Raw genomic sequence first — 27,585 nt, 5'->3', positions numbered from 1 at the left:
TTTTATTGTTTCTCTCATATAACATCATAACATATGAACATAAAATACGATGAAATAAGGTTATATCAATTTCATAAAGTACAGAAAATAGGAAAGAAAAAAGGAAAAATACAAACAAAAATACCAGGAATAGTAATGACGTTAGGTAAAACTGGTCATAGTGAAAACAATAATAAGAATAATTGAACAAAACAAAAAAAACAAACAAACCGTGAAACCCAAATAGTTTTATATTTTGTGTCTCGTGTCGCTTCTCTTAAGAAATTTAATGAGAATCAATGATATCTGAGATATTTTTACCATTTTCTCGGTGGTTTGGTGGATTGGAGCCTCTTGATTGACGCCGCATGATGAACGCCGCCGCCCGACATGAAGGACATGAAGAAAATTCATGGAAATCATACAAACTCTGAACAGAAAGTCTCGCCACAGACTCATTATTCCTTCAGTTTTCTTCCTCCGTCTGGCAGCTACGTTCCTGTGGAAGTCGATTACAACTAAAGGTCAGACCCGACGTAACAGAACATAAAGTAGAGCTGCTTCTCCGGGGAAATTAACTCCGTTTGGAAATTAGAGGGGAGTAAATTTGTCTTTGTTGACATTTGGGTGTGATGGTGAGATCATGTGATCTGCTGACTACGTCTCCTATGTGACGGCCCGGTCCTGACCAGGAGGTTCAAACATCATGACACAAGTTTGAACCTTCAGTTCATTTGTATTTATTCTGTATTACGTACGAGGATCCATGAAGAGTTGTTCTCCCTCTGTAAACAGAAGAGACAACGTGCACCCGTAGTCCTAACGTTTCTACTTCTTTGGTTCTTTAAGGATTAAAAATGGACTCAGTGTTACTTTGTGTTATTGAAGGATTCTCTTCTGATGTATGATACGGTACGGTACGGTACGGTATGGTGTGGTACGGTACGGTGTGGTACGGTACGTTACAGTAGAGTACAGTACGATATGGTATGGTACAGTACCGTACAGTACAGTACGATATGGTATGGTACGGTACAGTATGATATGGTATGGTACAGTACAGTACCGTACAGTACAGTACAGTACGATATGGTATGGTACGGTACAGTAGGGTACAGTATGCTAAGATGCCGTACAGTACGGTACTTTTCGGGTTTTCGTGTGTGTCCCCTGCAAAAGTTGTTGATGGTACAAAATAACTGTAGTGGTATGAAAAAGGGTCAGAACAAGCTCTATGTTTGATATATATATATATCTATATATATATATAGATATCTATATATAGATATATATAGATATCTATATATATATCTATATATCTATATATCTATATCTATATCTATATCTATATATATATATATATATATATATATATATATATATATATATATATCTATATATCTATATATCTATATATAGATATATATATATATATATATATATATATATATATATATATATATATATATCTATATATATATATATATATATATATATATATATATATATATATATATATATATATATATATTCTAACACCAAACATCCATCACTTTCTAACTTTCTTTGAGGAAGAAGCCAGAATACTTTCAGAGGATCATCAAGAAGATGCAAACCGGTCGCTGCAGAAACACGAGCAGCAGCTGTTTAATGAGGTAAAGATGAAGGTAATAAATGTCCCACATACTTCAAACTTTTACTTTAATAGAACCATGTGGATGTAAGGCAAAGAAATGCTGCAACGTCACTGCAGCGTTCAGTCGGTTCATCACCTTTCCAAGATATCCCAGTGAAGACAAACACTGGTGGACAAACAACACTCGAGAGAAACGGAGGAATATATTCGGTATTTATCATTAGAACAAATTACCTGGTGTTTCTTTTTTTCCACCTGAAAAGTGACTAGATGCTGCAGAGACACACAGCACCCCCTTGTGGTTTGAAGCAGCATTACAGGACATTTGGTCAATTTAAACTTAAGTCAACAGGTAAACATAGAGAAGTCATTCAGCTGAGAATGTTTCCTCACATTGTGCCGAGAATTTCATCATGTCATCGTAAAAACCATTTACATGTTGCACTCCTGTCGCACCACATTATGTAATAACACCTGTAATATCCTGTAATAATCAGACGCATTTTGGGACGTAATATATCATATATTCTCTTATATTTGGTTATAGATTGGGACATATTGCTTTTTAAAATGTATTATTATTATTATTATTATTATTATTATTATTATTAGTAGTAGTAGTAGTAGTAGTAGTAGTAGTAGTATTAGTATTGCATTTGTTTTACAAAATGCATTAGTTCTAAGAGCATGACATAACAATAACAATTAAGTTGTTCATCCATAAATATAAATAAACACTAGAATACATTGCAGTTGATGTATTCTAACATTAATAGTACAGCATTAATTATTGTGTATATATATATATATATATATATTGGGATTATTCAGGTTCGATCTAATCTAATCACTGCAATATTTACCAATATATTTCAAAATGTAAACTGCAAAACTGATTACATGTTGCCCTCAGGCTTTTATACCATGTGAATGCTATTGCATAATGCAGTGAAAATGTACTACATTTTGTCTGGTTATTATATAATGCAGTGGTATTACGTAACACTGAGTCACACACACACACACACACACACACACACACACACACACACACACACACACACAAATCTTCTTCCCTGCCAGCAGGTGACAGTCGTGCACTTTTATAAATCTGTCGTCCTGCAGCAGCTGCCTTCTCTCAGTCTCTTTATGTAAATCTTCCTCCTCCTCCTCCTCCTCCTCCTCCTCCTCCTCTTCCTCCTCCTCTTCCTCCTCCTCTTCCTCCTCCTCCTCCTCCTCCTCCGGCTGATGAGCTGTGCACGTCTCGCATTCACTTTGCGCTTCATCACTGATCTTTGCTGGAACCATCTGAGGATCATCAAACGATCATCCCAGTAAAGAAGTGAACAAAAAGCTGCAGAACGTCACATTAAGCGGTAGAACACTGCAGCGTTCCTCTTGTTCCACACAGCGAGTCCAGAACAAGGAAGATTTCTACACATTCTTCAGCATTTATTGAGTTTTGGGTGTACATTATATTTCCTCCTCTAAAGCCACCATGACATTTCCTTTACAAGCCGTTGTTTTCCAGTCCTGCTCCTGGAGATTATTCTGATTCAAATCAGTGGATCCACAAGAGGCCAACGTCCATAAAGTCTTAATTTACACCGTCATGATGTTTAACATCCATTCATCCACTTCAGGGTTCCAGGTGGAAACGATCCCAGGTGACTGCGAGCAAAGACACGACGGCCTTTCAAACGAAAATGCAGCATTTTATTTTATTCTTTTTGGTTTCAGAAAAGTTTCACCTTTAAACAGCAACGTCTTCAAAATGATGTCAGATCCCATGAACACAGATGAAACGCTGTAGTGACGGAGTCAATCTGGACGTCAACCAATAGAAACGCAGCATGAATCATTATTATTATTATTATTATTATTATTATTATTATTATCAATGCAACTCTGAGAAACCTACTAAAGAGTATTAGGGCCACTGAAGAAAAAAAAAATGTGGAGGCTAAAAAAAACAACCCAAAAACTCTTGATGCACTCCAGAAAAAGTCGAAAATCAAAGTCGAGATTTATTTTTCACGGTGGAAAAAAAGTTTTTTTTTACAAAGTCCGTCGGTCCACATGCCAGCGAGTCTGACTGCTTCTACAAAATGCATCGTCGGCGGTTTAATGAAGCGGTGAAAAGATGCTTCAGGACAGAATTTAGCTCATAAACACGATCAGTTATCATCAGTATCAGAACTAGAAGAGACGGAGCAGCCGCCGAAAAAATAATCTCGACTTTGATTTTCGACTTTTCCTGAACTGCATGAAGGTTTTTTTGTTTTTTAGCCTCTGAATTTTTTTTTCCTTCAGTGGCACTATTACTCTCCCATAGAAACCAAATCGAGGCTGAAACCTAAAAAGGTAAATTATGGACATTTTGAGTTCCTGAAGTTTTGAAAAAAGTTTGTGTTCTTACATCAGTCTGCTTTTATTCTTTAAAGTGATTCTCGGCTCTTTCCTTCTGTCACGTTGCTGCTGGTATTTCTAATTGACAATTTCTATTAATATTTGGAGTTATAAAAAACGAGCGGTTCAATGTGTGTGTGTGTGGTTTCAGTGAAAAATTAACAATTTTTTCTGAATTTATATTTTTTGTGAGGATTTAGGTCCAGCGTGCTAATACGTTTTGTGAAACTGAAATAAAAACTGAAAAATCCCACATGTCAGGTTGAGCTGTGAAGAATAAAAACCAAACAGTTAAACTAGATTTTTTTTAAAAAATACAAAGCTGAAATCAAAAGTACCGTATTTACCCGACCAAAAGTTGCACGTGTATTCCAGCTGATTGGTTTCGCCATACGCGTTATATAAAGAAGTGAAACGTACAGTAAATGCCATGTGTAACCACTAGATGTCACTGTATCACGACAGAAGGCGTCTTCCTGTGAAGTAAACCAAGAAGGCTCATCGTGGACTAAAAGCTGAGAAACACATTCACAGAAGGTCCTGGAACAGAAAGCTGCTGGACCTGGAATAATGTCTGGATTATTCCTGGAACAGCAGCTGCTGGACCTGGAATAATGTCTGGATTATTCCTGGAACAGCAGCTGCTGGACCTGGAATAATGTCTGGATTGTGTCTTTTGCACCAGCGTGAACGGTATACCGCTTTATCCTCCTTGTGCTTTATTCTTTGACAGAAGCAATTTATAGTCCAGATTGTACGGTAATCTAAATGAGTGAAAAAAACCACCAGATGATGTGACCATTGAAAAGCAGGAAGACGACGCAGTGATATTAGCAGGAGGTTTTCATGTTAAACAAGAAGCTCACAGCTCTGCTGCATTGCTCGCTGTCTCACCCTGTTGTTGACTGAAATGTTGCCCTGCAGGGCCGTCGCTGAGATAACGTTGCTGCGTATTAGAACACAGTGTTATTAGCGTATGCAGTTATTTCATGCCTCACAACAACTCTGAATTACTTCTTTCCTTGTTTAGAAAAACAAAACAAACAACAGGCAGACAAAGGGCACGTTACCTCTTCCAGATAATTACAGCCAAGCAGGCGGAGGGAGCGCCAAGCCGGCCGAGGCTGAGCAATACATCATTGTCATCGTGATTAAAAAGAATAATTACTCTTTAACTTTCCTCGGGTAACAAGCCAAATGTTAGTAGCGGCTCCTGCAGACGTTTGTTCTTCAGCTTCCGGAAACTCGTCCGGGAGAAACGGTCACCTTCAAGAAAACCTGGAAAACACAGCCGCAGTTTAACATCATGATCAATTACGTGTGAAACAAGAGAAGAAGAAACAGAGTCGAGATGTTCAAGCAAAGAAATGTAGTTTGAATAGTAATCTACTTCAATGGAAAGTGGTGGAATGTTAATGATCTGGAGGATCAACAGACATTTAAAAGCACATAACTGAACCAAAACAAAGAAATGTATACAAAATAAAATATGTGCATAATAAATACATAAATATTGAAAAAAACAGTATTATACACCAGTAAATCTAGAAAAAATAAGCGACTCTCAAACAGTTGTTGAATAACAATCATAGTTATATGATATTGTACATGTCAGCCTGAAAAGAAACGAAACGTGCAAAAGAAAAGAAAAATGATGATACTTCTTCAATTAACTTTAAATTATTAACGTTGCTTCTGTGGCGTTTACTGGGTGGCTTACTAAAGGATGAACTCAGGAGTGCAGATTCAGCTCGTTTCTGCAAACTACTAACAGGAAGTAAGTTCTAAAACATATAACTTCTTTAGCAAGAAACACATTTCAGAATAAAAGATTTTTCAAAATAAAAACTATCAGTGAAAGAGTTTGGGCATTCTTCTTCTTCTTCTTCTTCTTCTTCTTCTTCTTCTTCTTCTTCTTCTTCTTCTTCTTCTTCTTCTTCTTCTTCTTCTTCTTCTTCTTCTTCTTCTTCTTCTTCTTCTTCTTCTTCTTCTTCTTCTTCTTCTTCTTCTTCTTCTTCTTCTTCTTCTTCTTCTTCTTCTTCTTCTTCTTCTTCTTCTTCTTCTTCTTCTTATCATTGGCAGTTTGCATCCATAAAGTTGCATTGCCGCCATCACCTGCTGGTTCCATCTATCTACATTGTTTTCCACCGCTCTCTTCGTCCCTGATGACTGTTTCCGTTCTTCTTGGGTTCAACAGCAGTTGGCATCCGTGAAGTTGCACTACCGCCATCTGCTGGTTCGCACTAGTCCATACTTTTAAAAAAAAAATAGAGAAAGAAGAACGGAAAGAGAAGCAAGAAAGAAAGAAAGAAAGAAAGAAAGAAAGAAAACAAAAGTTTTTTCCCTTCTGACACAAGATCAAAAATGATTGTCCAGCAGGGATGTGACGGTCAAACTTACAGGATGGAGTCCATACCTGAAGGTTTTATGTTTTTTGTTGTGTGTGTTTTATCATTTTTTTTCTTTAATGCTCATCCCTCCTTTATGGCTCCTTCTGATTTATCTCCGCCGCATAAGAGGAAACCATAAAAGAGAAAGTCTGGCTCGCCGGGGAACAGCAGCGACACACATTACGGCGTCGCCTCTCAAGAGCCGTCGGCTGCGTTTGTCCTGAAACTCCACTCTGCCACAGGCCCTCGTATAATTTTACACCGGGGCTCGTATATTTGAGGGGCGGGCCGGGAAACACAACACAAATCTAAATAAAACCAAAAAAAACAAACGGGGTCCACAGAGACGCTGCAGCTGCAAGCCGGAGCTCCAGAGGGGAAGTGGAGCAACGTGCGCCAGAAGGAGTTTATATCTGCAGCTGACAAGGAAAAACAATACCTCTCACCAAAATGTGTGGTGATGAAGAACTTCCTGAAGTGGAGGAAGAAGAGAAAAGACGTTTTCACAGTTTTTCTACAGATATGAAGAGCAGAAAGGAGAAGAACGATCCTGGGAAGGACCTGACCTCACACGCCGTTCAGGTCATAACTGACCCATTTTAATATTTCAGTTATTTATTTTATCATGAAATTTAATTACTCTTCAAAAATACTGCAATAATATACTTTTGAAATACTTTTGTTGACGACTGGTGCTCCAAATCTTTGTGTTTGTCACTTGTTCACTGTCGTCCAGACGACGAACTTAAATGAAAGTAATGAAATGTGTGAAGTGCTGAGAGGCGCCGGTCTCCAGTGAGCGACTGGAAAACCTTCAGTGGTGGTGAGTTCTGTAATCCAGACGAGGTCGGGATTAACCAGCAGACTGTATTCGTTATGTTGGCTCTAATTCACCTGGACAATATGGAGGTCGACCTGCAGGGGCGCCATTTCTTCTGTGTGGCTGAAACACCGACAGTCGTCGCTTCATCCGCTTCAATTAACACTCTGATTAATTTACACACACACACACACACACACACACACACACACACACACACACACACACACACACACACACACACACACACACACACACACACACACTAGGCGCCTCCCGTCTCATTACCTCCAGCTTCACCATTACAATTAACAATTAAACACAAACCCACAAACCTGATGGGAACCGAATTACCGTATATTCTGGACTATAATGCAAGAGTGTCAACCATATCTGTCCTAAAATATGACACACTGGTATATATATATATATATATATATATAAATGGTGTATCATATCATATCATATCAGATAAATAAATAAATAAATAAAACATCTCCTGTTCATCGAGGTTCATCACTGATACATCACTCCAATCCCTTGCTTGTGTAACGCTCTGCGGTTATTTAAAGCTCCAGCAGTTGGAGCTTCGCTCTCCGTGTTGTGAGAACAACTTACATGGGTTTTGTGTTTGAACTTTGCTCCCTGATTCCGCTGCTTGAGTTGCCAGGGGAGGAGAATATCCATCAAAGGTTTAATTTCCACAGGGGATGGAGGTACACTCCCCCCCCACCTCATTTTTCAAAATCCAATTTTTGTCCTCCCCTGTTTTAAAAGTGTTGTTTACCTGTACGCTGCAGCCTCGTCGGGCTCTCGCAGAACATTGTGTGGGCACAGTTCTGTGGACTCAGGCTGTCAGATGGAGACAGTTGCTCATGACGCATTTTGACGTTTTTTTTTTTTTTTTTAGCTCCCAGCTGTTTGTAGGAATATCTCCACGGAGTTTAATTATCACCTGCAGTAGGACGTCTGTGTGTGTGTGTGTGTGTGTGTGTGTGTGTGTGTGTATACACAGTCGAGCCCCATTATGACGGCAGAACGGGTCTAAAACTGTTTGCAGATGACCTGGTGTTGTTCTCTTCACCTCAGAAACGTTGATCAGAACCACAGCTCCACTTCTCTCCTCTGCTTCACTCTTCTCCAGAGTCATAGCAGCAATCCTCACCCAGACCTTTTGATTTGTTTAATGTCACAACCGAAACAGGATACGTATCGTCCGTTCACATCCGTCATGAAATACACCAGAGCTGCTTTCAAGGTCTCCTGAGATTAAGAATCCGGATTAAATGCAGTGTTATTTTCGCGGCTTTAGCTGAGAGCCTTCGATCTGTCGTCTCTTGTTTTCTTTCTCCGGCTGCTCGGTGGCTCCGTCCCTCCGTCTGTGTGAGGCCAGCTGAGAAACTCCTCTGGTGGCTTCATAACTCTGCCAGAGCAGCCGGGCTGAAGACGAGGAGACGACATGTGTCCATCTGAACTGTGCTTGTTAAGGACTGAGGTCACGCTGCTATTTCAGCAACACAGTGTACCGAGGGCCATCACAGGGTGGCGCTGTCACACACACACACAGGCCATCATCATATTAAGATCCACGAACCGCCGCAAAACTGAAAAAGTCACGATGTGATTCCAAACGCTGCAAAACAAAGAGAAAAGCCCACAAACCATTTACATAAATAAACATTAAGAACGATGCAGCAAAATAATGAAAAATCTTAATATTGATGAAAAAGTCGCAGTCCAAATATAAAAAGCCACAAAATGTGGATGGAACCCATGACGCAAAAGCAAAACTCACAGCTCAAATACAAAAACCACAGCATGAATACAAAAGCTGAAAAACACAGAGGAAAGTCCAGTTTGCACACGTATACAAGCACAAACGTAAAAGCTGCAGCAGAACCACCATATATATGAATATATGCTATAATATGAAAGTAACAACAACATATTGATATAAACGCTCCACTGAAAATAAAAAAGTTGACTCTTAAATACACAAATATTTCTACTGCGGTATCACTGTACCCTGTAAGCTGATACCAAGACAAGCTGGGCTCAAATAGAATCTCAGACCTGCCAAACTGAAGTAAAACATCAACTTTAGCGACTTTATCGTTTTTGACAATAAAGTTGCGGTACTGGACAGAAATGTACTAACGGTACTGCAACAGCTGAGTTTGGTGACGGAGGATGAGAGACACACTTCCCACCTCCGGGGACGTCTCGTTTTCCGTCACCGGCTCCTCCTCACACCTTCACTGAAGTCTCCCTGATTTGGACATTGAGTGTCCTCGGAGATTCCGTCGGTTCTCCGTCTCAGCTTCTCAGGTAACAAGCTGGACTCCCGTCTGTCTGACGGGCAGCCAGGAGAAAAAGCGCCTGTCCACATCCGTCCTCCCGTGGAGCGACGACACATCCTGCCACTCGCACGCTTAATCAGGGAATCAGCAGGAAGAGGAGCCGATGAGGAATGTGGCACCGTCAGAGCAGATGGTCCTAATGTAACCCGACGAGCTGTCAGTCCGCCCGGTGTGTGTGACGGGCACCTGACTGTGACGCCTTATGGCGGCGCTAATTAAGCTCCATCAGTCCACGCTCCTCTGGGAGCAGAACAACTGCTAGAAAGCATCAACAAGACACACGTACCTTCAAATCTTCGCGATAGGAGCGGCTCGTCAGGCTTTCCAAAGACACGGAGTCAATAAAAGCTGCACCCATGTTGTCAGTATGGAACAGAAACTCAGAATTTTACTAATGAGCCTCAGACATTCCTGTCCGTTTCTCAAAGTCACTTGTCTTCTGTCCCTGTTTACGCAACGTCTCAAGTGAAAATGCAGTTTTTGTTTTAGAAAATTTTCGCGTTTAAAATGTAGTTTTCATGTACGGTCACTAGTAGGAGCTGCTGTTAGTTTTTGTTATGTAGGAGCTTAAGACAGAGAACAATAGAATATAAACATTAACAACGGCAGAACACGGATATTCGTATAGACAGACGACCAAGTTGGATTGTTATTACGGTGACTGTCAAAATAAAACTACCAAGTCCAGGAGAACATGGAGTCACGACACTCTGCTGGTCTTAGTGTCCGTCTCTACTGAGCATGTGCAGAAGAACTATTTACTATGCCGTGGTGTGCATGCAGAGTAGCAGCGTTTCTGCAGTGCAAATGGTTCATTCTAATACGTTCTGGACTAAATACTACATCGTGACGTGTACATTTTGCTTCTTAACAGTAAAATATTTCCTTTTCTCCTTGACAGTTTTGCTGATGCATTCTATGTCTTTTTCTATTTTCTTTATTTTCCTAAAATCGACCGTCCATCTCTTTGAGATGACTTTGTGATTGTTGTATTTAGATGATTATTTACTTCAAACTGATTTTACTTTAGGAGCCACAAAGACACACAGAGCTCGATCTTGATGGGACCAGAGCAGTAAAAACACAGAATAACTAGTTATAGTGCCAAGAAATACAAAGACACTCTGGGACTGTCCTCCCAATGGAGGAATTACAACAAATGCATTTAATCTGGGCTGTAATTTTCACCCTATGCGAGGTGGATTGGATCGACTTCGGGGGGCTGATTTTGTCCCGTGACACAATGGATTTATATTATACAAATATTACATATTACACATTTGAGGAGGCTTTGCCAGACTGAAAGTACGTGTAGATTTGGCTGGGTGTTCAGTGCAGGTCTGTGATTTGCAGGAGGATTTATTGCCTGTGTGAAAATACCGACTGCAGCTGCTTTACAGAAGCTCAATGTGATTGTTGCATCATTCAAAGTGTGCAGATGGCAAATCTATGCTTCCATTAGCGTCTGTGAGGAGGAAGAAGGTCCGAAATCACCGCGGCAGAAAGAAAAACGAGGCAATAATGCAGGACGGACTTCAATAAAAGTACCTCGTATCTTTAATGTGATGCAGACTGAAGTGAAAGAGAGAGATCATTTTGGTAACAATACCCAGGAAAACGTCCCAGTCCTTATTAATCCGAATCCTAATGCTAAATAAAGCCACAGCGAGAAAACAAAGGGAACGACAGACAGATCCAGAAGTGAAAACACTCCTAGATTCAAGTCATCTTCACCTCCATCAGTTACAGTCTGACTTTCCAGAAGACGTGCTGGTTATAAGCCTGGCAGAGCTGAATTAGAAGAAAGAATGGCTGCTCGTGCCAGACTGATGGATTGATTGCCAACACCCAACGAGCGCGGGGGTCTTGACCACGGGCGGCGGTGTCAGTGCTGAGTAACGATCCAATCAAACCATCAATCCCGTCATCCATCTTCCACGTCCGCGGAATCAAGGCAGTGCTCCAGCTGATACCAACTAACGCTGAGTGAAAGGCTGTCTGCAGCTCACCAGCGCCTCACAGTGGAACACACACATTCACACACACACGCACGCACGCACGCACGCACGCACGCACGCACGCACGCACGCACGCACGCACACACACACACACACACATTCACACACAGTGCGTTGAATTTTAAAACCCCAATTGACCCAACAGAGGATCTAGAGAAAACCCATGGCAGCACAAAGAAAGGCAACGAACCCAGAAGGTCCTCCAGGTGTAAGGTGACAATAACAACCACTGCACCACTATGGCCACATTTCGTCTCACGATACGGCACGGCACGGTATGGTACGGTACGGTACGATACAATATGATGCGATACGGTACGGTACGGTACGGTATGGTATGGTACGGTACGATACGATACGGTATGGTACGGTACAATATGATATGATTTGATACGGTACGGTAAGGTACGGTACGGTACGACACGATACGGTATGGTACGGTACAATATGATTTGATACGGTACGGTAAGGTACGGTACGACACGGTATGATACGATACGATACAATACAATACGATACGATACGGTAAGGTACGGTACGGTAAGGTAAGGTACGGTACAACACGGTATGATATGATGCGGTACAATATGGTAAGGTATGGTACGGTAAGGTACGGTAAGGCAAAGTGTACTGGTTCCACCACAGATGGGATTGTGATGATTCCGATGACATTTTTGATTCTGCTGAACAATTTGGTTCTTTATCGATTCTCACGTGAAAAAAAAAAAAGGAGAAGAGACGTTTTGATGAGCATCAACTTTGTTTAGTTTAAAAGTGACAAACACACTGAAAAAAGAAAATACTTGTACTAACTTAACTTAATTGCTTCAGTTTGTAAAACCTAAATTAATCAAGTTCTTCGAACTTAAAACAACTTGAATCATTCAGGCGTTACCAGTCGTTGCTCCAAGTATTTTCTCTTTTCAGTGTAACGAGAGGAAAACACAACATTCATTCAAAGTTCTCGCTGATGTTTGTAAAAAAACTTTGGTGGTATTTCCTCCCGCTGATGAATTATTCACTTTGCAAATATTGAAATCTGCCCTGTTGTCGTCTTTTTTCTGTGAAATCTAAGAAAAGTTTGTGCCGCTTGGCCGCCACGTTTTCTGCTGGTGGCACTGGTGAATGACGTCACTCACGTCCACTGGAAACTGAAAAGGAAATCGTTTCTCAAAATTGGCAAAAGATTCACAGGAATTGAAACACAGGGGAGGCGGTTCTCGATTCTACAAGAACGTTGGAGCTCCGTTAATCACCCTCCACAGGGAGCATATAGGAAAACAATACAAAGACCTGCACAAACAGTCAGGGTGCCCCTAGTGACCTGGTGACCTGGTTGTTGGGTCTTTACTCCCAAATGTGAAAATTTAGAATCCCTCAAGCGAGGCTGAACTTTCAACAACCAGATCCTTGATTGCAGCGTGAAGAAAACAGATCAGGAAATCACTGAGGAGCCGTTTGATTTGAGTTTGTCGGCCGGATCTCATCAGTAAATTCAGCCCAGCAGTGAAGCGCTCATTGCAAACAGGAAGTCCTGGATTGTGTCTGCAGGTAAGAAGATTTCTCTGAACTCCGAACTTCCGGATCCAGACGGATGAATCACAGTCGGAGACGTTTGCCCACAGCGACCGCGGATTTGTTTTCTTCAGCCCAAGCGCGGGTTCTTCCGGAGACGAAGCCCGTCGCGGTTGTAAATCACGGCGACGGTGGTATTGCGGTTGCTTCACTGCCTCTGGGATGCACAGCTTGCAATCACGGACTCATTCGGGAGGAAACGGCTCGGAGAAAAGAAACGGGCGGTTTTGCGACGACCATTTTTCATCAGGAGAATAAAAAGCCAAACACATGCAGGGAGTTTTATTTTACTGCAGGAGTCCAGAGACTCACTTATTCTGTAATACGACTTTAAGTATTGAGCGCCGAGTTCTGCTGCGATGTGGTGTGAGGCTGTTGGTTCGCCCGCCGGACGAGCAGCTTATTGAAGAGAAGACGACTTATCAGCTCGTAATGGACAGAGTTCATAACAGCAGAGTGCAGACCTGGGATTCAGAGTAAAGTTTGTATTTGGGTTCAGTTAGATTTGTTAACGTTGCACAGAAACACATACTGAGCAGCTGCTGTAGAGACACACCGATACCGATACCGATACCGATACCGATACCAACATCGGGTCCAATTATTATTATCATTATTATTATTATTATTGTAAACTTCCAGAGGAGAGTTATGACACTTTCCATTCATTCATCCCATCCCAGCCTCTGTGGAAGCTGGAATCCAACATTAAGAACGTTTGAGCGGCTCTGCGCTGCACTGAGTGAATCGTCTTTAGAAAATGTGGGAAGATACAAAGTAGAAATTAGGTTTAATCTCTGTAGAGTGAGCAGCAGTGATTAAATAATTATTCAGTATATGTCTTGATTCCCACATTATTATAAATCATATTTGCAATTATTATGTTTAAATGAACAATTTTTTCTACTTTTTCTTGGTCCTCTGCGTCAGTACTCCTGTTGTGTAACAGCTGACTTCTTTATAAAAGTTGGATAAATCTTGTTTATCTGTGTTTTTAAACTTGTTGAACAGTTTTGCAGCGTTTAACAAACCCTCAAGTTAACGTTTTATTCAAATAAACTATATATTTACTTTAATTCCTGCCCAGAAAAAAGACAGAAAAAGGCCAGTCCACATGACGAAGTGTCCTTGAACAAGACATTGAAGCCAGAATTGTGTGTGATTGATAGTGTGAATGGGTGAATGTGACCAATGAAGTAAAGCGCTTTGGGATTGCTCAAGCAGCTGAAAAGCTCGAAGTGAAATCCATTTAGCATTTATATTTTCTCTCCTCAAATATATATATCTTTTGGGTACAAAACACTTTTGCCAAATATTAAAGCTGAACTCCTCTGGCAGGATGACCTTCTAAAGAACGAGCACGTATTAAGGTTATACTTGTATTGTACTTAACCCTGTACTGAGGTTTTCTTCGGCCTCACGTCAAAGACACTTAAAAATTACTTAAACAATCAAAACCAATAAAATTTGTGATGAAATGCTGAAACACGTCACTCTTCTTTTCTGGGATTTTAATGAAGCTTCTCATTCAACTACTTTTTCTATTTGTTTTCTGTTGTGATTTTGGCGAGTACTCTTTTCAGATTTAAAGTTTTCAATATGTGTTTTACTGATTCGTTCTCATAGTTAGAACAAGACTTTTATATTCAGAATGTGAGCGATTGAACGGTCAGATAAATATAACCTGAATGTAAGAAAGGTAGAGAATAAATATTCATGTTATTTGTTTGTTCATTATGTCATTGTTCATTTTGTTTTATGTAATTTAGTCATTTCTATTTTGCATCATCAGAGTTTATTTAATGCCTGCAAGAAATTTCTTTTCTACATCCAACCCATTGTATTAATAGTTAAAGTGAACTTCACATACTGTACTTCTCGCAGTGGGCTGCTGCAGCAGGGTCGATGGTCTTGCTCAAGGACCCTCAGCAGTGGGATTCAAACCCAAAATGTCACACTGACGGCTTCTCATTGCCTGATTTTAGTATTTATATCCACATATATCAGTGCTAAATCCTCAGTACAGCTTCATTCATCTCAATAAATCCCATCATATTGACTTTCTGAAGCTGGTTGCAGTCTTTACATCTGCCACCAGGGGGCAGTGCTCTTTCAGATTATATCGGAATAATTAAAACTATACGTCTGCAGCTTGACCATATTGAGTGTTTGCTTTCACAGACTCAAACCTGCTGAGTCAGCGTATCCCCCCAAATCAAGTTAAAGAGGTGTCAGTCTCGTTCACGTCCAACAGAATGACTTTAATCAAATAAAAATGCTTGTAAAAGTGGTGGAACTCAGATACAGTTTGGAGAAGTTTCAATACTTCACTGTACAGATGAAGCAGCGATCCTCGTCTGTATTCACGCTTTGTCACCGTTCATGTACGCTGAAACACGTTAGAAGCACTAGAGCAGAAATATTAAGAAGCTAAAGAGAACCAGAAAGAGTCTGTCCTGGATTTCAAACCTTCAGAAACTTTGCTGGATAATCCGAAACTCCGCAGGCCGACCACCGGTGTCAAATCCTCTCCGAGTGTCTGTCACTTCAGCGGCTCCCGGCGAGCCGCTCGTGGCCCCGAGCTTTTCCACCGCGGCTCTCTGCTGGCTTCCACAATGACCGGTCGTGTTTTCTCCCTCTGACGATTGGCTGCGGCCCGGCGGCCGTTGGCAGGGCGGGGGGATCATCACAGTCAGGCGTGTCGGCTCGCTCGATGGAAAACCCTCCTCCTGGCCAGTCCCCTGCGGAAGCCAGTCTTTTAAAGAACTACCTGCACCACCTTTTCAGATGGTCATCTGGGGAGGTATTCCTCTGGAAGCCGGCTGAAGTTCCTGCTCTGCAGCGCCTGGTCCACGGTGTGGATGAAGGAGTCGATCATCCGCCTCATGTCGGCCGTGAAGGGGTCGGCGGAGGCCCGCCGGGCCCCCGAGCGCTTGAAGTGTCCGTCCTGGTTGGTCTGCGCGCAGAGCAGCCGCTCCTCCGTCAGCGTGGCGTTCAGGAAGGCGGCGATGACGCGGAGCTGCGGCAGCAGCGCTCGCTGCAGCTCCTCGTAGTGCACCACCAGCAGGCGGCGCCCAAACTTCAGCCAGCTCAGGGCGTGGGACGCCCACCAGGGGGCATAGCTGGACACGAACTCAGGCCACTCTGCGGGACGAACAGAGGGAACAGGTTCATCGGCGTACAATTACACACACGTTTCATCTGCTTTTTGCTCAGAGAAGCAGACCGACGGTGCAGTACCACCAGTAAACACAGGGGGCAGTATTTAGAGTTTAAAACCATCAAACTCTGGAATCAGCAGTCGTCTGTGGACTGGAACACTTTTTCTCAAAACCTTTAGAAATCACATGGAGGGAAAACCAGCTGTGTCAGCATTAGTCTATTTTAAAAGTCCATTGTATTGTTGAATAATGTATTTTAGTATTTTGTTTGAATTTTAATAATCCAGGTGTTGAATTTTAATGATTAATAATAATAATGCTACTGATTTTACTGTATTCATATTTATTCTCTGATCAGACCTTCACGCGCAGTGACGGGGTGAATTGTGGGGATTGTAGGAAGAGGAAGAGGCTCTTCAGGCTACGTTTACACGTACCTGTGTCTCTGTTTGCATCTCGTCACACTGCCCCCTACAGGTTGGGAATGTTCACAGTAGCTCTGAACCAGGTCTTTTTGCGAGTCCATGTAAATTAAGTTTTTTTGGTAAACAATCAGGTGCAAATAAAGATTTTTTTGTAAACGTAGAGGGGGAAATATCAGTTTTTTGTAAAAACCCAGGTACGTGTAAACATAATAAAACACTGACATCAGGATGAGGAAACTTTCTGCAAGTTTATAAGTGAAATTTTCATCTATGTTGTTCTAAAAATGTGTGTTTTAATAAAACAATGAACGATCTCAATGATTTCCTTTAAAGATGTTAGACGATCAGAAATGATTAAAAAACTAAACTTTGTTCGTTTTGCTGATGATACAAACATTTCCTGCTCCTGGGGAGAGAATCTGAAATCACAACAGAACTGGTTGAATTAAAGTTCTTTGGTGGCTTGTTAAAAACAAATTATCAATACATTTGACATTTATGTTATTTAGAAATGATAGACTAGATACAGAAGTTCAGATCAAGATAGATCATGTTATTATTGGAAAAAGTAAAAAGTGTATAAGTATAAATTTCTGGGTGTGATTCTGGATCATAAAATCATCTGGAAATTACAAATAAATCCTATTCAGTCAAATATGTGTAATATTCTATATGAATAACCTCGAATATGATTGTTAGAAAGCATCAAGCACAAGACAACAACCTCATTAAAACACTTGAATGTAGTTTTATAAAAGCCAGTTTTGAAAATGCTTGATTCTTTCAGACCGTGAGGAAATAAAAAATGTAAACTGAGAGAAAGAATGTCTAAAAATTAGTGAGTGACGTTTGTGCGTTTTGAGGCGAAGCCTCCGGAGCGTCTCCTCAAAAGCTTCGGCGACGTTGATCATTTGCAGCAGTGATTTATTGCAGCTTAACAGCCTCTTCATGAAGAAGCTGGATGTGTTTGCGGCGTCGCTTTAAAGTTTACAAACGGCAGAGCGTTGCTGCGTTCGCCATCTGCGAGGGGGAGTCGGCTCCGTAATCACCGCAGCAGCAACGGAATAAAAATAAAACCAAAATAAAACTAGAAAGATTCACTTCAGGTCCTCCGAGTACGTACGTTTAAATGAGCGTATTTTGGGTGTAAACGGTCTTTTATTTGATCAGGAGGTAAATCGAACAGAGACACGGTGGTACTTCTAGAGGCAGAAGGACGAATCACACAGAACTTCTATGAAACTACGTGTTCATCACAAAAAACGGTTTATTTACATTAAAGAAGAAGTTCAATGACAGGAAGGAGTGAGCGTGTCAGGGTGCTTTAATTATTCATTTAGTCAATAACTAGAATCCTCGCAAAATACTTCCTTCTTCTTCACTTTCTTTTTCTTCTGCAGGATTTTCAGAACTAGTTACTATTCATTACTGGTATTTTATTGATACTTTTATTAACCACCCATGGTACATTATTGATACTTTTTAAAACTTTACTCATACTTTATTGATGCCTTTGATCCATTCATGGTAATTTATTGATATTTTATTTACTTTTACTGGTACTTCATTGATACTTTTTAATGTTTACTGGTACTTCATTGATACTTTTTATCCACTCATGGTAATTTATTGATATTTTTGAACTTTTACTGGAATTTGATTTTTAATGTTTATATATTTATATATATATATATATGTCTATTTGAATCATGATTTCCCAGAGGTACCCACCAAAGGGATCAATACATTTTTATCCCTCCATCCATCCTTCCCCCCTTCCATCCCTCCATCCATCCTTCCCCCCTTCCATCCCTCCATCCCTCCCTCCATCCATCCTTCCCCCCTTCCATCCCTCCATCCATCCTTCCCCCCTTCCATCCCTCCATCCATCCTTCCCCCCTTCCATCCCTCCATCCCTCCCTCCATCCATCCTTCCCCCCTTCCATCCCTCCCTCCATCCACCGGTGTAACAGACACGTTTGATCCCTGCGACTGTTTCCAGTCGTTTGTTCTTCATTTCCAAACGGTTTCTTCTTTCACTTGTAGTTTTGTCTGCGATTGAACCGTTGAAGGGCAGAAGCTCATCGAGCGTCTGCTTGGTACATTTCATCGCTCCATCTTTCCAAACTCCGCTTTTAACATTCTGAAGTATTTCCAGGTGAAGTTGGCGTCGGAGCTGCTGTTTGGTCTGTTTACAGCCATGATCCACTGGAAACTGCTTTTTTTGTTTTTAACCCCTTTTTCATTCCATAAACATTCAGATATATTTGCAGACAAAAGTCTTTTTTGTTGCGTCTCTCTTCTTCCAATCCACACGACCTCAATGAAAATAGAAATGACGGTTCCAATCATGTTTGCCACTGTTCTTCACTAAATTACTCATTTAATCATTCGGAGAACATTTGACCTTTAAATAGTTTTTCAAATCAAAAGTGTCATTTTGTTTTTACTGTGGCATTTCATTTTTACAAATGTGGGGTTTTTTTTTAGGTTTAATTTATTTCTTTATTCACGCATTTTTTTCCTCCTTTTTAATTATATTTTAAAGTGTTGTTTGGTCAAATTAATTGTTTTAAAATGAGCTCTAAAAAAAGGGATCAGGTTTGATTTGGGTTGATTGAGTAGAACTGGAACCCAGAAAGAAACACCTTTGAAATCGCTTCACTGGATGCAAATGTGCTGAAAAAGGGGAATCTGTCGTCGTTCCTTCATTCTTTGTGTTTCTGATCTTTTCGCTGTGATTGTGTCTTTGTGTTCCGCTGTTGTCGTCTCCGCCTCAGCAGTCGTTCACCCCGACCTTCGGTCTGAGCTCGTCTGCCCTCGGCTTTATCCGCGGGTCAAAGGTCAAGACGGGAGCCCTTTCTCTGGTCCTCGCTGCCGTTTCATTTAACCCTTTCAACACCCGAGACGACCGATATCTCGTGGAGAGAAAGTGGAATGAAAACCCACCTGTCTGTGTATAATGAGTCTGCTTTGTGTTGTTAGAGAGGAGGGGGGTGAATGGAGAAAGCAGCGTCGTCTCTCGTTCATACAGGTACAATCAGCAGGTTATAACGCCGGCTGGACGGTGGAAGTTCTGGACTTTAATCTATGAGCCACATTTCAATCAACACTTATTCAGACAATGCGTTTGTGGTTATAGTTCACTTTGCAAAGCTAAATAGTTTAATAGAATGTCAAGTTATTAAAAGGACACAGAGAAATTATTTAGTTGAAGGAGTCATATTCTCCAGCTTTTCAACACTTTCACTTTATCTCGTTGGTCCAAAAACGTCCAACGTCTCCTGGATTTTCCTCCATTTGAATATTGGATCATAGGAGCTGCATTCAGATTCTGCTGTGTCTGTGTGAGCGGGACTGGCTCCGCCCACACATGCCCATCTTGGGAAGAGGAGGAAGTACTTCCTCTCGTGGTGCCATGTGCCAGAGCAGAGCTGCCTAATTGTGGGAGGAGTCAAAGGGAGGGCCTACCTTGATTGGGATTGGCTAAACCCCTGATGACACTATATAGGGTTTGATCTCTGATTGGCTGGTTGGAGCCACACACTTTTACAACCTGAATCCAGCCAGGGACAGAGAGGACAGACTTTCGTCGATGACGATTATTACTGTAGGAAAACCTTTAGAGAGTAAATTTTACACAAGATGGCTCCTTTAAGGTGTGCTAACGTCTCGGCTACGCCCACTCTGCACGCCGTTACCTTTGCTCTTCCACTGAGCGTCGGTGGCGTGCCCCAGGTGTCCGGCGCATTTCCGGTTGAACTCGGCCATGAGGGAGCGGTACGGGTTCCGAATCAGCAGGATGGCTGAGTCGAACATGTCGATCTCCTTCTGGCCGCTCTCGTGCGTCTTCACGCAGATGCTGCGGCCGCTCTTCCAGTAATCCTTCTCCCCTTTGAAACCTGCGGAACCCACCCAGACATTGCACGCTCAGTGTCCGGCCGCCGCGGCGACGCTCCGGCGAGCTCACAGAGACCACGCCCACCTCTGTTGTACAGCGTGCCGTCGAAGTAGAAGCTGCCCGTGTAGTAGCCGGTGACGAGCTCGATCAGGTGGCGCACCCAGGTGTTTCCCGCGCCGGGGAAGCTGGACAGAGCCACGAGGGAGCTGGACCTCTGAGGCAGAAACATCCGCTCTCTGCACCTGGAGTCTGGGAGCAAGAGCAGGTCATTCCTCACCGCCGCGTCACAATTAGAACTTCCACGTGATCCATGTTCAGCACGATGGGAACTCAAACGGCGGCGTGATTACAGGAGCTAAGAAAAGCTTTAGAGGGACGATCTGGGAGCTCAAGTCATTTCCTCTCATGTCACTAAGTTCTTTTCTCACGAAGACGACGTCAGACGGCTTCGTTTTACTAAAGCAGGAAAAACCCTTAATGTGAAACTTTACAGCGTTTAACATCATTGACGTCTTTTTATTTAGTTTCATTCATACAAATGCAGGTGAATCATGCTGAAGTTTTAATTGTTTATTTCTATTTGAGGAATATCAAAACTAAAAAGTATATTTCTGAATTTGATTCTGGGCACTGGAGTTTTTTTTGTTTTTATAAATGACAATTACCAACTGAAAAAACTTTGGTTTCATATTAAATGAATGAGAATCTCACTGGTTGTTAAAATGAAGATAATGTAGTTTCTGTTTCTGTCGTTTTCAAACTATAACGACTGAAAACTTCAACATGATTTGCTGTTGATTATTCTTGAACTAATTTACAAGTGAAAATGAAAATCTTTTTCATGTTTTGTAAAATCAGCCATGAGTAACTAATATCAATTAAACATTCCTGATTTAAATGAGCACCATGTGGTGACTAATCTGACACATCGGGGTCGTGACAGTTTTTTAAAGACAAAGTGGGAATTTTAGTTTGAAGAGGTTCCACAGGACTGACCGAGCAGTGGCGTGTGGTAGACCTGGTAGTGGTCCGGCTCCGCGGGGGCTGCTGGGGAGGAGCTGCTGGTGGCGGTCCGGTTGGTTCCGGTCCGGTTGGTTCCGGTCCGGTTGGTGTCGGCGGCTCCGACACACCGCCGGTCGTCCGACTGCCGGTCCAGGTCGAAAAGAGACGACGTCCACGTACAGAAGCAGTGAGGCTTCCTGAGCAGCGCCAGCGGGAGCTCCTGCAACAAGACACAGCAACAGTTCACCCTTTAACCCTGAAGGAACCGAGGCTACGGGTCCTTCCTCATAGTCCCTCCTATCTCCTTTCCTATCCACTTCTCCTTAACCCGGGTTAGGGTTAGTTTAAATGTTGTCACCGCAGGGAATCGTGGGGCAGCATGAGCTGGTCTCCTTTGGTAAAGGAAGTATCAGTGGTTCCTAGGCTAAAGGAGGTTCTAAAGGAAGCATCAGTGGTTCCTAGGCTAAAGGAGGTTCTAAAGGAAGCATCAGTTGTTCCTAGGCTAAAGGAGGTTCTAAAGGAAGCATCAGTGGTTCCTAGGCTAAAGGAGGTTCTAAAGGAAGCATCAGTGGTTCCTAGGCTAAAGGAGGTTCTGAAGGAAGCATCAGTGGTTCCTAGGTTAAAGGAAGTTCTAAAGGAAGCATCAGTGGTTCCTAGGTTAAAGGAGGTTCTAAAGGAAGCATCAGTGGTTCCTAGGTTAAAGGAAGTTCTAAAGGAAGCATCAGTGGTTCCTAGGCTAAAGGAGTTTCTAAAGGAAGCATCAGTGGTTCTTAGGCTAAAGGAGGTTCTAAAGGAAGCATCAGTGGTTCCTAGGCTAAAGGAGGTTCTAAAGGAAGCATCAGTGGTTCTTAGGTTAAAGGAAGTTCTAAAGGAAGCATTGAGCCTCCTTTCCTTAGCTTCTTAAGAATTTGAATGTTCCTTATCATGGCCGCCACTCAAACACTTCCGAGGTTTAAGGAGAAGTGGATAGGAAAGGAGATAGGAAAGGAGATAGGAGGGACTATTAGGATGCACCCCACGTTTCCTTCAGAGGTCAGGAGGCTCTGAGTCAAAGTGAGGACGGCACTGCCGGCAAAGAGTTTGAGGAAAGTTCTGCACGCACACATCGAGAATTAATCACTCTGCGCCGCCAAATGACGTGCGATTCATCCGCCGGCCATTTTTTCTGAGGCGCCACGCAGTCGGATCGTATCTCCTCCTCATTAGAGCCACATTAAACCTCCAACATTCAGCCGGACCTGGACGAGGTTCCGGCGAGCCCGGGGCTCACCTTGTCGGTGCAGGTCTCGATGCAGGACTGCGTGGTGAGGTTGGGCTGGACGGAGGAGGCGGGGAAGGTGGCGATGGCGCTCTTCAGCAGCCCGAAGCAGCCGCGGTAGTGGATGTTTTTGACTGGAGGGAAGAGCAAAACAAGACGAATGTCAGGACTCTCCCAACCCGGCCAGAACTCCCCGGCTTCTTTACATCCCATCAAGGACGAGACGCTCAGAAAAATGTAAATTCAAAAGTGAAGCAATCGTTTTCCTTTACTTGACTGGATTCTGGTTCACTGTGTTTCCAGGCTCAGCAGCCGATCTCCAGAGACACCGGAGCCTCCGATCATGAATATTAATGCTGTTTATGATTATGGATTCATTATTTAATAGATTCGACCTTGGCAGAGGCAGGAAGCGGCGTGTTAAAGGAAGGGAAAACTGTTTTTAATGGAGAAATCCGGGATAATCGGGCCTGGATGTGTCATAGTTGTTATAAATTGGTTCAGCTCTGGCAGGATTTCATTAAAAAAAAGAAGAAGCCTGATATCAGAAACAAGGAAGACGTGAGTCTGCCGGAACCGGAGAATCCCTGAAACATTTAGATCGGCGGTTGTAAATACAAACGTCAGAGCAAAATATTACACACACAACAAAATGTGATGTGTGTGTGTGTGTGTGTGTGTGTGTAGTGGGAATGGCAAAATTGTAAAGTGTGACGTGAGCGTTCACATTTAAAATAAACAATTGAATATCATTTGTGGAGCATCAATATGAAAACAACATAATGAATTAATGATAAATGAATAAATAAGTTACTTTATCAATTGAATTCATTAATAATAAAAAAATAAAAAGCAATCATTACATTTTTTTTTTGTGTTGTTCCGACACCAATTTTGTGTCCCGATACCAATACCCGGTTGCATAGTATCGGCGGATACCGATACTTGCCGATACCGATACTTGCCTATACCGCAGTGTTTAAAAAAGATATGTATATAATTTTCTATCAATGAAATTTTTTTCCAGGATTCTGATTGGATTCTGCTCATAGCAGCTCTGAACCAAGTGGAAATGCGAAAAAGGTGTAAATTAAGATTTTTCTGTAAACATAGAGGGGAAAATATACATTACAGTAAACGTGGCCCTGGTTTAACAACCGTCTGGACTTCTGTGCGGAGTCTGCATGTTCCTGCTGTTTCACGGGTGTTTTACACGTTGTATTAAGTGTGGAACAGTTTGGGAGAATGCCTCCACCTCCTTTTTTTTAATAATAAATTCATTTCTCAATTATTTTTGCGATTAATTAATTAGTCTCTGAAATGTCAGAAAATGTCAAGTAATAATCCAAAGTGTGAAAACTGCACACGACAGCCTAAAGGGTCTCGGAAGCACCAAACTACTTTCACTCTCAGAGGAATCACAAGTACCTTCACCAACTTGAGGATTTAAGTCTAAATGAGCAATTATTAGATTGTAAGGATGTATTTTTATCTCCCTGCATCCTCGCTCAAGTGTAGATAGACTGCCATGTTCCCATCACTTCAGAGGATTTCCATTCATGCCCTCAGGCTGCTGATCCTCGCCTGAACCTGAGAATAAACCGAAACTCACCCTGACATTAAAGCCTTCGCCCCTCTAATTTCGTGATTTACACGACAGCGGCTCATTTTCTGAAAAGATTTACGTTCCTGAGCGTAGACAAACACGACTTCCACTTTGAGGTTGACTCCGCTCGTGAGACGCAACACGACTGAAGAGGCGTTTTTAGATCCGTACCGAACCGAAGCCAAAGAAAACACGCTGCTGGCCAACCTGTACTCAGATTACACGCAGCAGCCAGGTGTTCACTACTTTTGGGAGCAAAACATTTGAACCGTTTGGCCCGTAGAGCTCAATTTGACTTTTCACTGCTGTTGATTTTAAGATAAGATAAGATAAGATATCCCTTTATTTATCTCGCATGTGGAGAAATTTGCAGTGGTACAGCAGGATAGTACAGAGAAAGAAGAACTAGAAAAAGCAGATAAGAATACAATATAATACAAAAATATGCACACGGTGCATATAAGTGTGGACATGTACAGAGTATGGGGGTGGATGTATTTTACATAGTAAATACGTTCTTATAGATTATTATAGTTATAGCACTACTTCTTGCCAGTCGGAGTGGAGTGATATTGTCCGGTTGTGGTGTGCAGTGGTCTACTGGGAGCAGGCTTGGTTGAAGAGTCTGACTGCAGCAGTTACGTTCATATTTCACTATTTAAAGTGTTTATCTTGAATATTTGATGTCCATTTTTTTCAGCACAACCTCACCTACATAATCCTACAATTATTTATTCATTTTGACTCACTGGATCAAGACACTGGACCTAAAAGTCACAAAAACAAAAAAAAAACTGAATTCGTTTTTGGGGGATTTTTTTCCGCGGTTGGAGACGAGAGTTTCTCAGACTAATTTCACAGCTGAGGGTCGTCTGAGGCTGACTCACATCGTCTGTGCCCCGGCAGCTGCTCCTCCACCTTGTAGATGGAGAGCCGTCCCACGCCGCCGCAGGGCGAGCCCCGCTCGCCACGACACACCAGACTGCAGTCCTCCTCCGGGGCCCGGGGGCTGCTGATCCGATTCCCGCAGTGGCACTCCGCTCCGTACTCCAGCCCGGCAAACTGGTACCCACTGGCACACACACACACACACACACACACACACACACACACACACACACACACACACACACACACACACACACACACACACACACACACACACACACACACACACAGACAGGGTTATTGCCCCAGCCCGAGGCGATCCATAACCCCGAGCAAGTTGCCCTCTGGCAAACCGCCTCGCTGCACATTAGGAATCGTTTTAGACGCGTTGAACTGGAACGTTCAGGATCGTCTTCCCTCGTCGGAGCGGCTGATTAACGCACAAGTCTGCAACTGTTTTTTACCAAAACAGCTGCTTTTCCTCATTTTCACCAAATAATATTTGCCAGGGCGTTCAAATCATTCAACTTATAGCTTATAAACTCATATAGTTCGATTTGGTGTATTTACCAAAGACAGTTCTGCTTTAATTTAAGTCAAGAAAATTCCTAGTAAAACCTCAAGGAGACAAAGTTCTGAGAAATCACACTGAGAGCAACTGAAAAGATTCTAAAATGATTCACAATAAAATCTTAGATCAAGGAGACAAGTCACAAAGACAACCTCTAACAATTTGAGTTTCCTGAGCATCGTCGCTTTCTTCAGCTGTTATTATTCATTTTTAGCTATTTTAGCAGTTTCATCCAAATTGAGTGTTTTAGCAGCTTTAGCTCCTTTAACTATATTTAGCGGTTTAAAGTATTCTATTTGATTAGTTCAAGCTGATTTACTTTTAATTGTCATTTCGGCATTAAATCATTTTAGCTTTCTGAGCCATTTTCAGTTATTTTACCACTTATTGGTATGCAAGGTATTTTCAAAACTTTCCTGACTTCAATTTTTGTTGTTGTTGCAGTATTAGCCATTGCAGTGTAATTTTACTCTTATTGTATTCTCGCTTCTTGTTTTGTTAGTTTTAGCAGTCTCACTTTTAAAATGTTTTTATGTTGTTTTTTTTTTTAATTTTTTTACTTTTGAGTCATTGTTAGTCGTATAAAACGTGTATGCGTTTTCATGTTTTTAGCCATATTATATTTAACAATTTAATCGTTTTAGGTTGAACTATTTTATTTTTCTAACTGTATTAACCACAGTCGTGTTTAAACATAAATCGGCTGACTCACTTTTTTAAAATTCTTTTTAGTGGTTGTAGTTTTGAGCCATTTTAGCAGTTTTATCAATTTGATCAATTTTGGTTTTTTGGAAACTATTTAAGTAGCTCTACCTTCTTTAACTGTTTTTCACTGTTTGCCTATTTTACCTTTTTTGTGCCAACATGAGCCATTTTTCAACATTTATTTTGCTATAATAGTCATAGTAGTAATAGTATATATTTCAACCTATTGTAGCTTACTAACTTTCTTAAATATTCTTTTTAGCAGTGCCAAGTGCAGCAGAGCCGTTTTAGTTTTTTTTTATTATTATTTTTTTGATATTTTGGCTTTTTACTTGTTTAAGCATCTGAGCGTTTTTGACAGTGTTTTAGTAGCTTTATGCTTTTTGACCTGTCGAACTGTTTTAGCTGTTTTACCTTCTTTAAGCCATTATAAGACATTTTAGCAGTTTAAGCCATTTTGCCGATGTTAGTTGTTTAAGCCTTTTTAACTTTAATTAGCTATTTTAGTGGCTTTACATTCGTGAGCTGTGTTTATTGGTTGTGTTTTCATTTTCATAAATTTTTTGCTGCATTTAGCAATTCAACATGTTTTGGCCACATCGATCTATGAGGTAGAAGTCTCTTTGAAACATTGAGATTTTAAAGGTAAAATAACATTAGGATGTTTCTGAAGCATCACTGTGAGCTGGAGGGAACCACTGCAGAGGAGCTGCGGACCCTCGGGTTGACCTGATGCTTTCTACTGGCTGAGCCGCAGTCACCTCTGATCTGTGCTTTACATATCAAGACTGCTGTGACTCACCCCCCCCCCCCCCCACCCCCCACCTCGCCTCCCCACCCCCCATCGCCTTCTTTATCCTGGCTCCTTGGGAAAAGACAGA

The 27,585-nt window shown here is 41.7% G+C and overlaps 1 protein-coding gene across 1 annotated transcript in view; it reads right to left on the bottom strand.

Moving 5' to 3' along the window:
• Positions 1-15,423: 15,423 nt before the first annotated feature.
• wscd1b (WSC domain containing 1b) overlaps positions 15,424-27,585 on the bottom strand; it is a 31,059-nt gene continuing 18,897 nt past the window's right edge. The window contains exons 4-9 of the mRNA XM_080484069.1: positions 25,428-25,612; positions 22,947-23,068; positions 21,671-21,896; positions 20,759-20,923; positions 20,475-20,675; positions 15,424-16,331 (exon numbers count right to left, since the gene is read on the bottom strand). Coding sequence (XP_080340195.1) covers positions 15,979-16,331; positions 20,475-20,675; positions 20,759-20,923; positions 21,671-21,896; positions 22,947-23,068; positions 25,428-25,612 — 1,252 coding nt within the window. The 3' untranslated portion in view covers positions 15,424-15,978. The remainder of the gene's footprint in view (positions 16,332-20,474; positions 20,676-20,758; positions 20,924-21,670; positions 21,897-22,946; positions 23,069-25,427; positions 25,613-27,585) is intronic.

Source organism: Lipophrys pholis, assembly GCF_963383615.2.
Source record: "Lipophrys pholis genome assembly, chromosome: 16".
NCBI classification, from domain to species: domain Eukaryota; kingdom Metazoa; phylum Chordata; class Actinopteri; order Blenniiformes; family Blenniidae; genus Lipophrys; species Lipophrys pholis.
The sequence above is the reverse complement of the archived record's forward strand: the minus strand, read 5'-3'. Positions and strand labels throughout refer to the sequence as shown.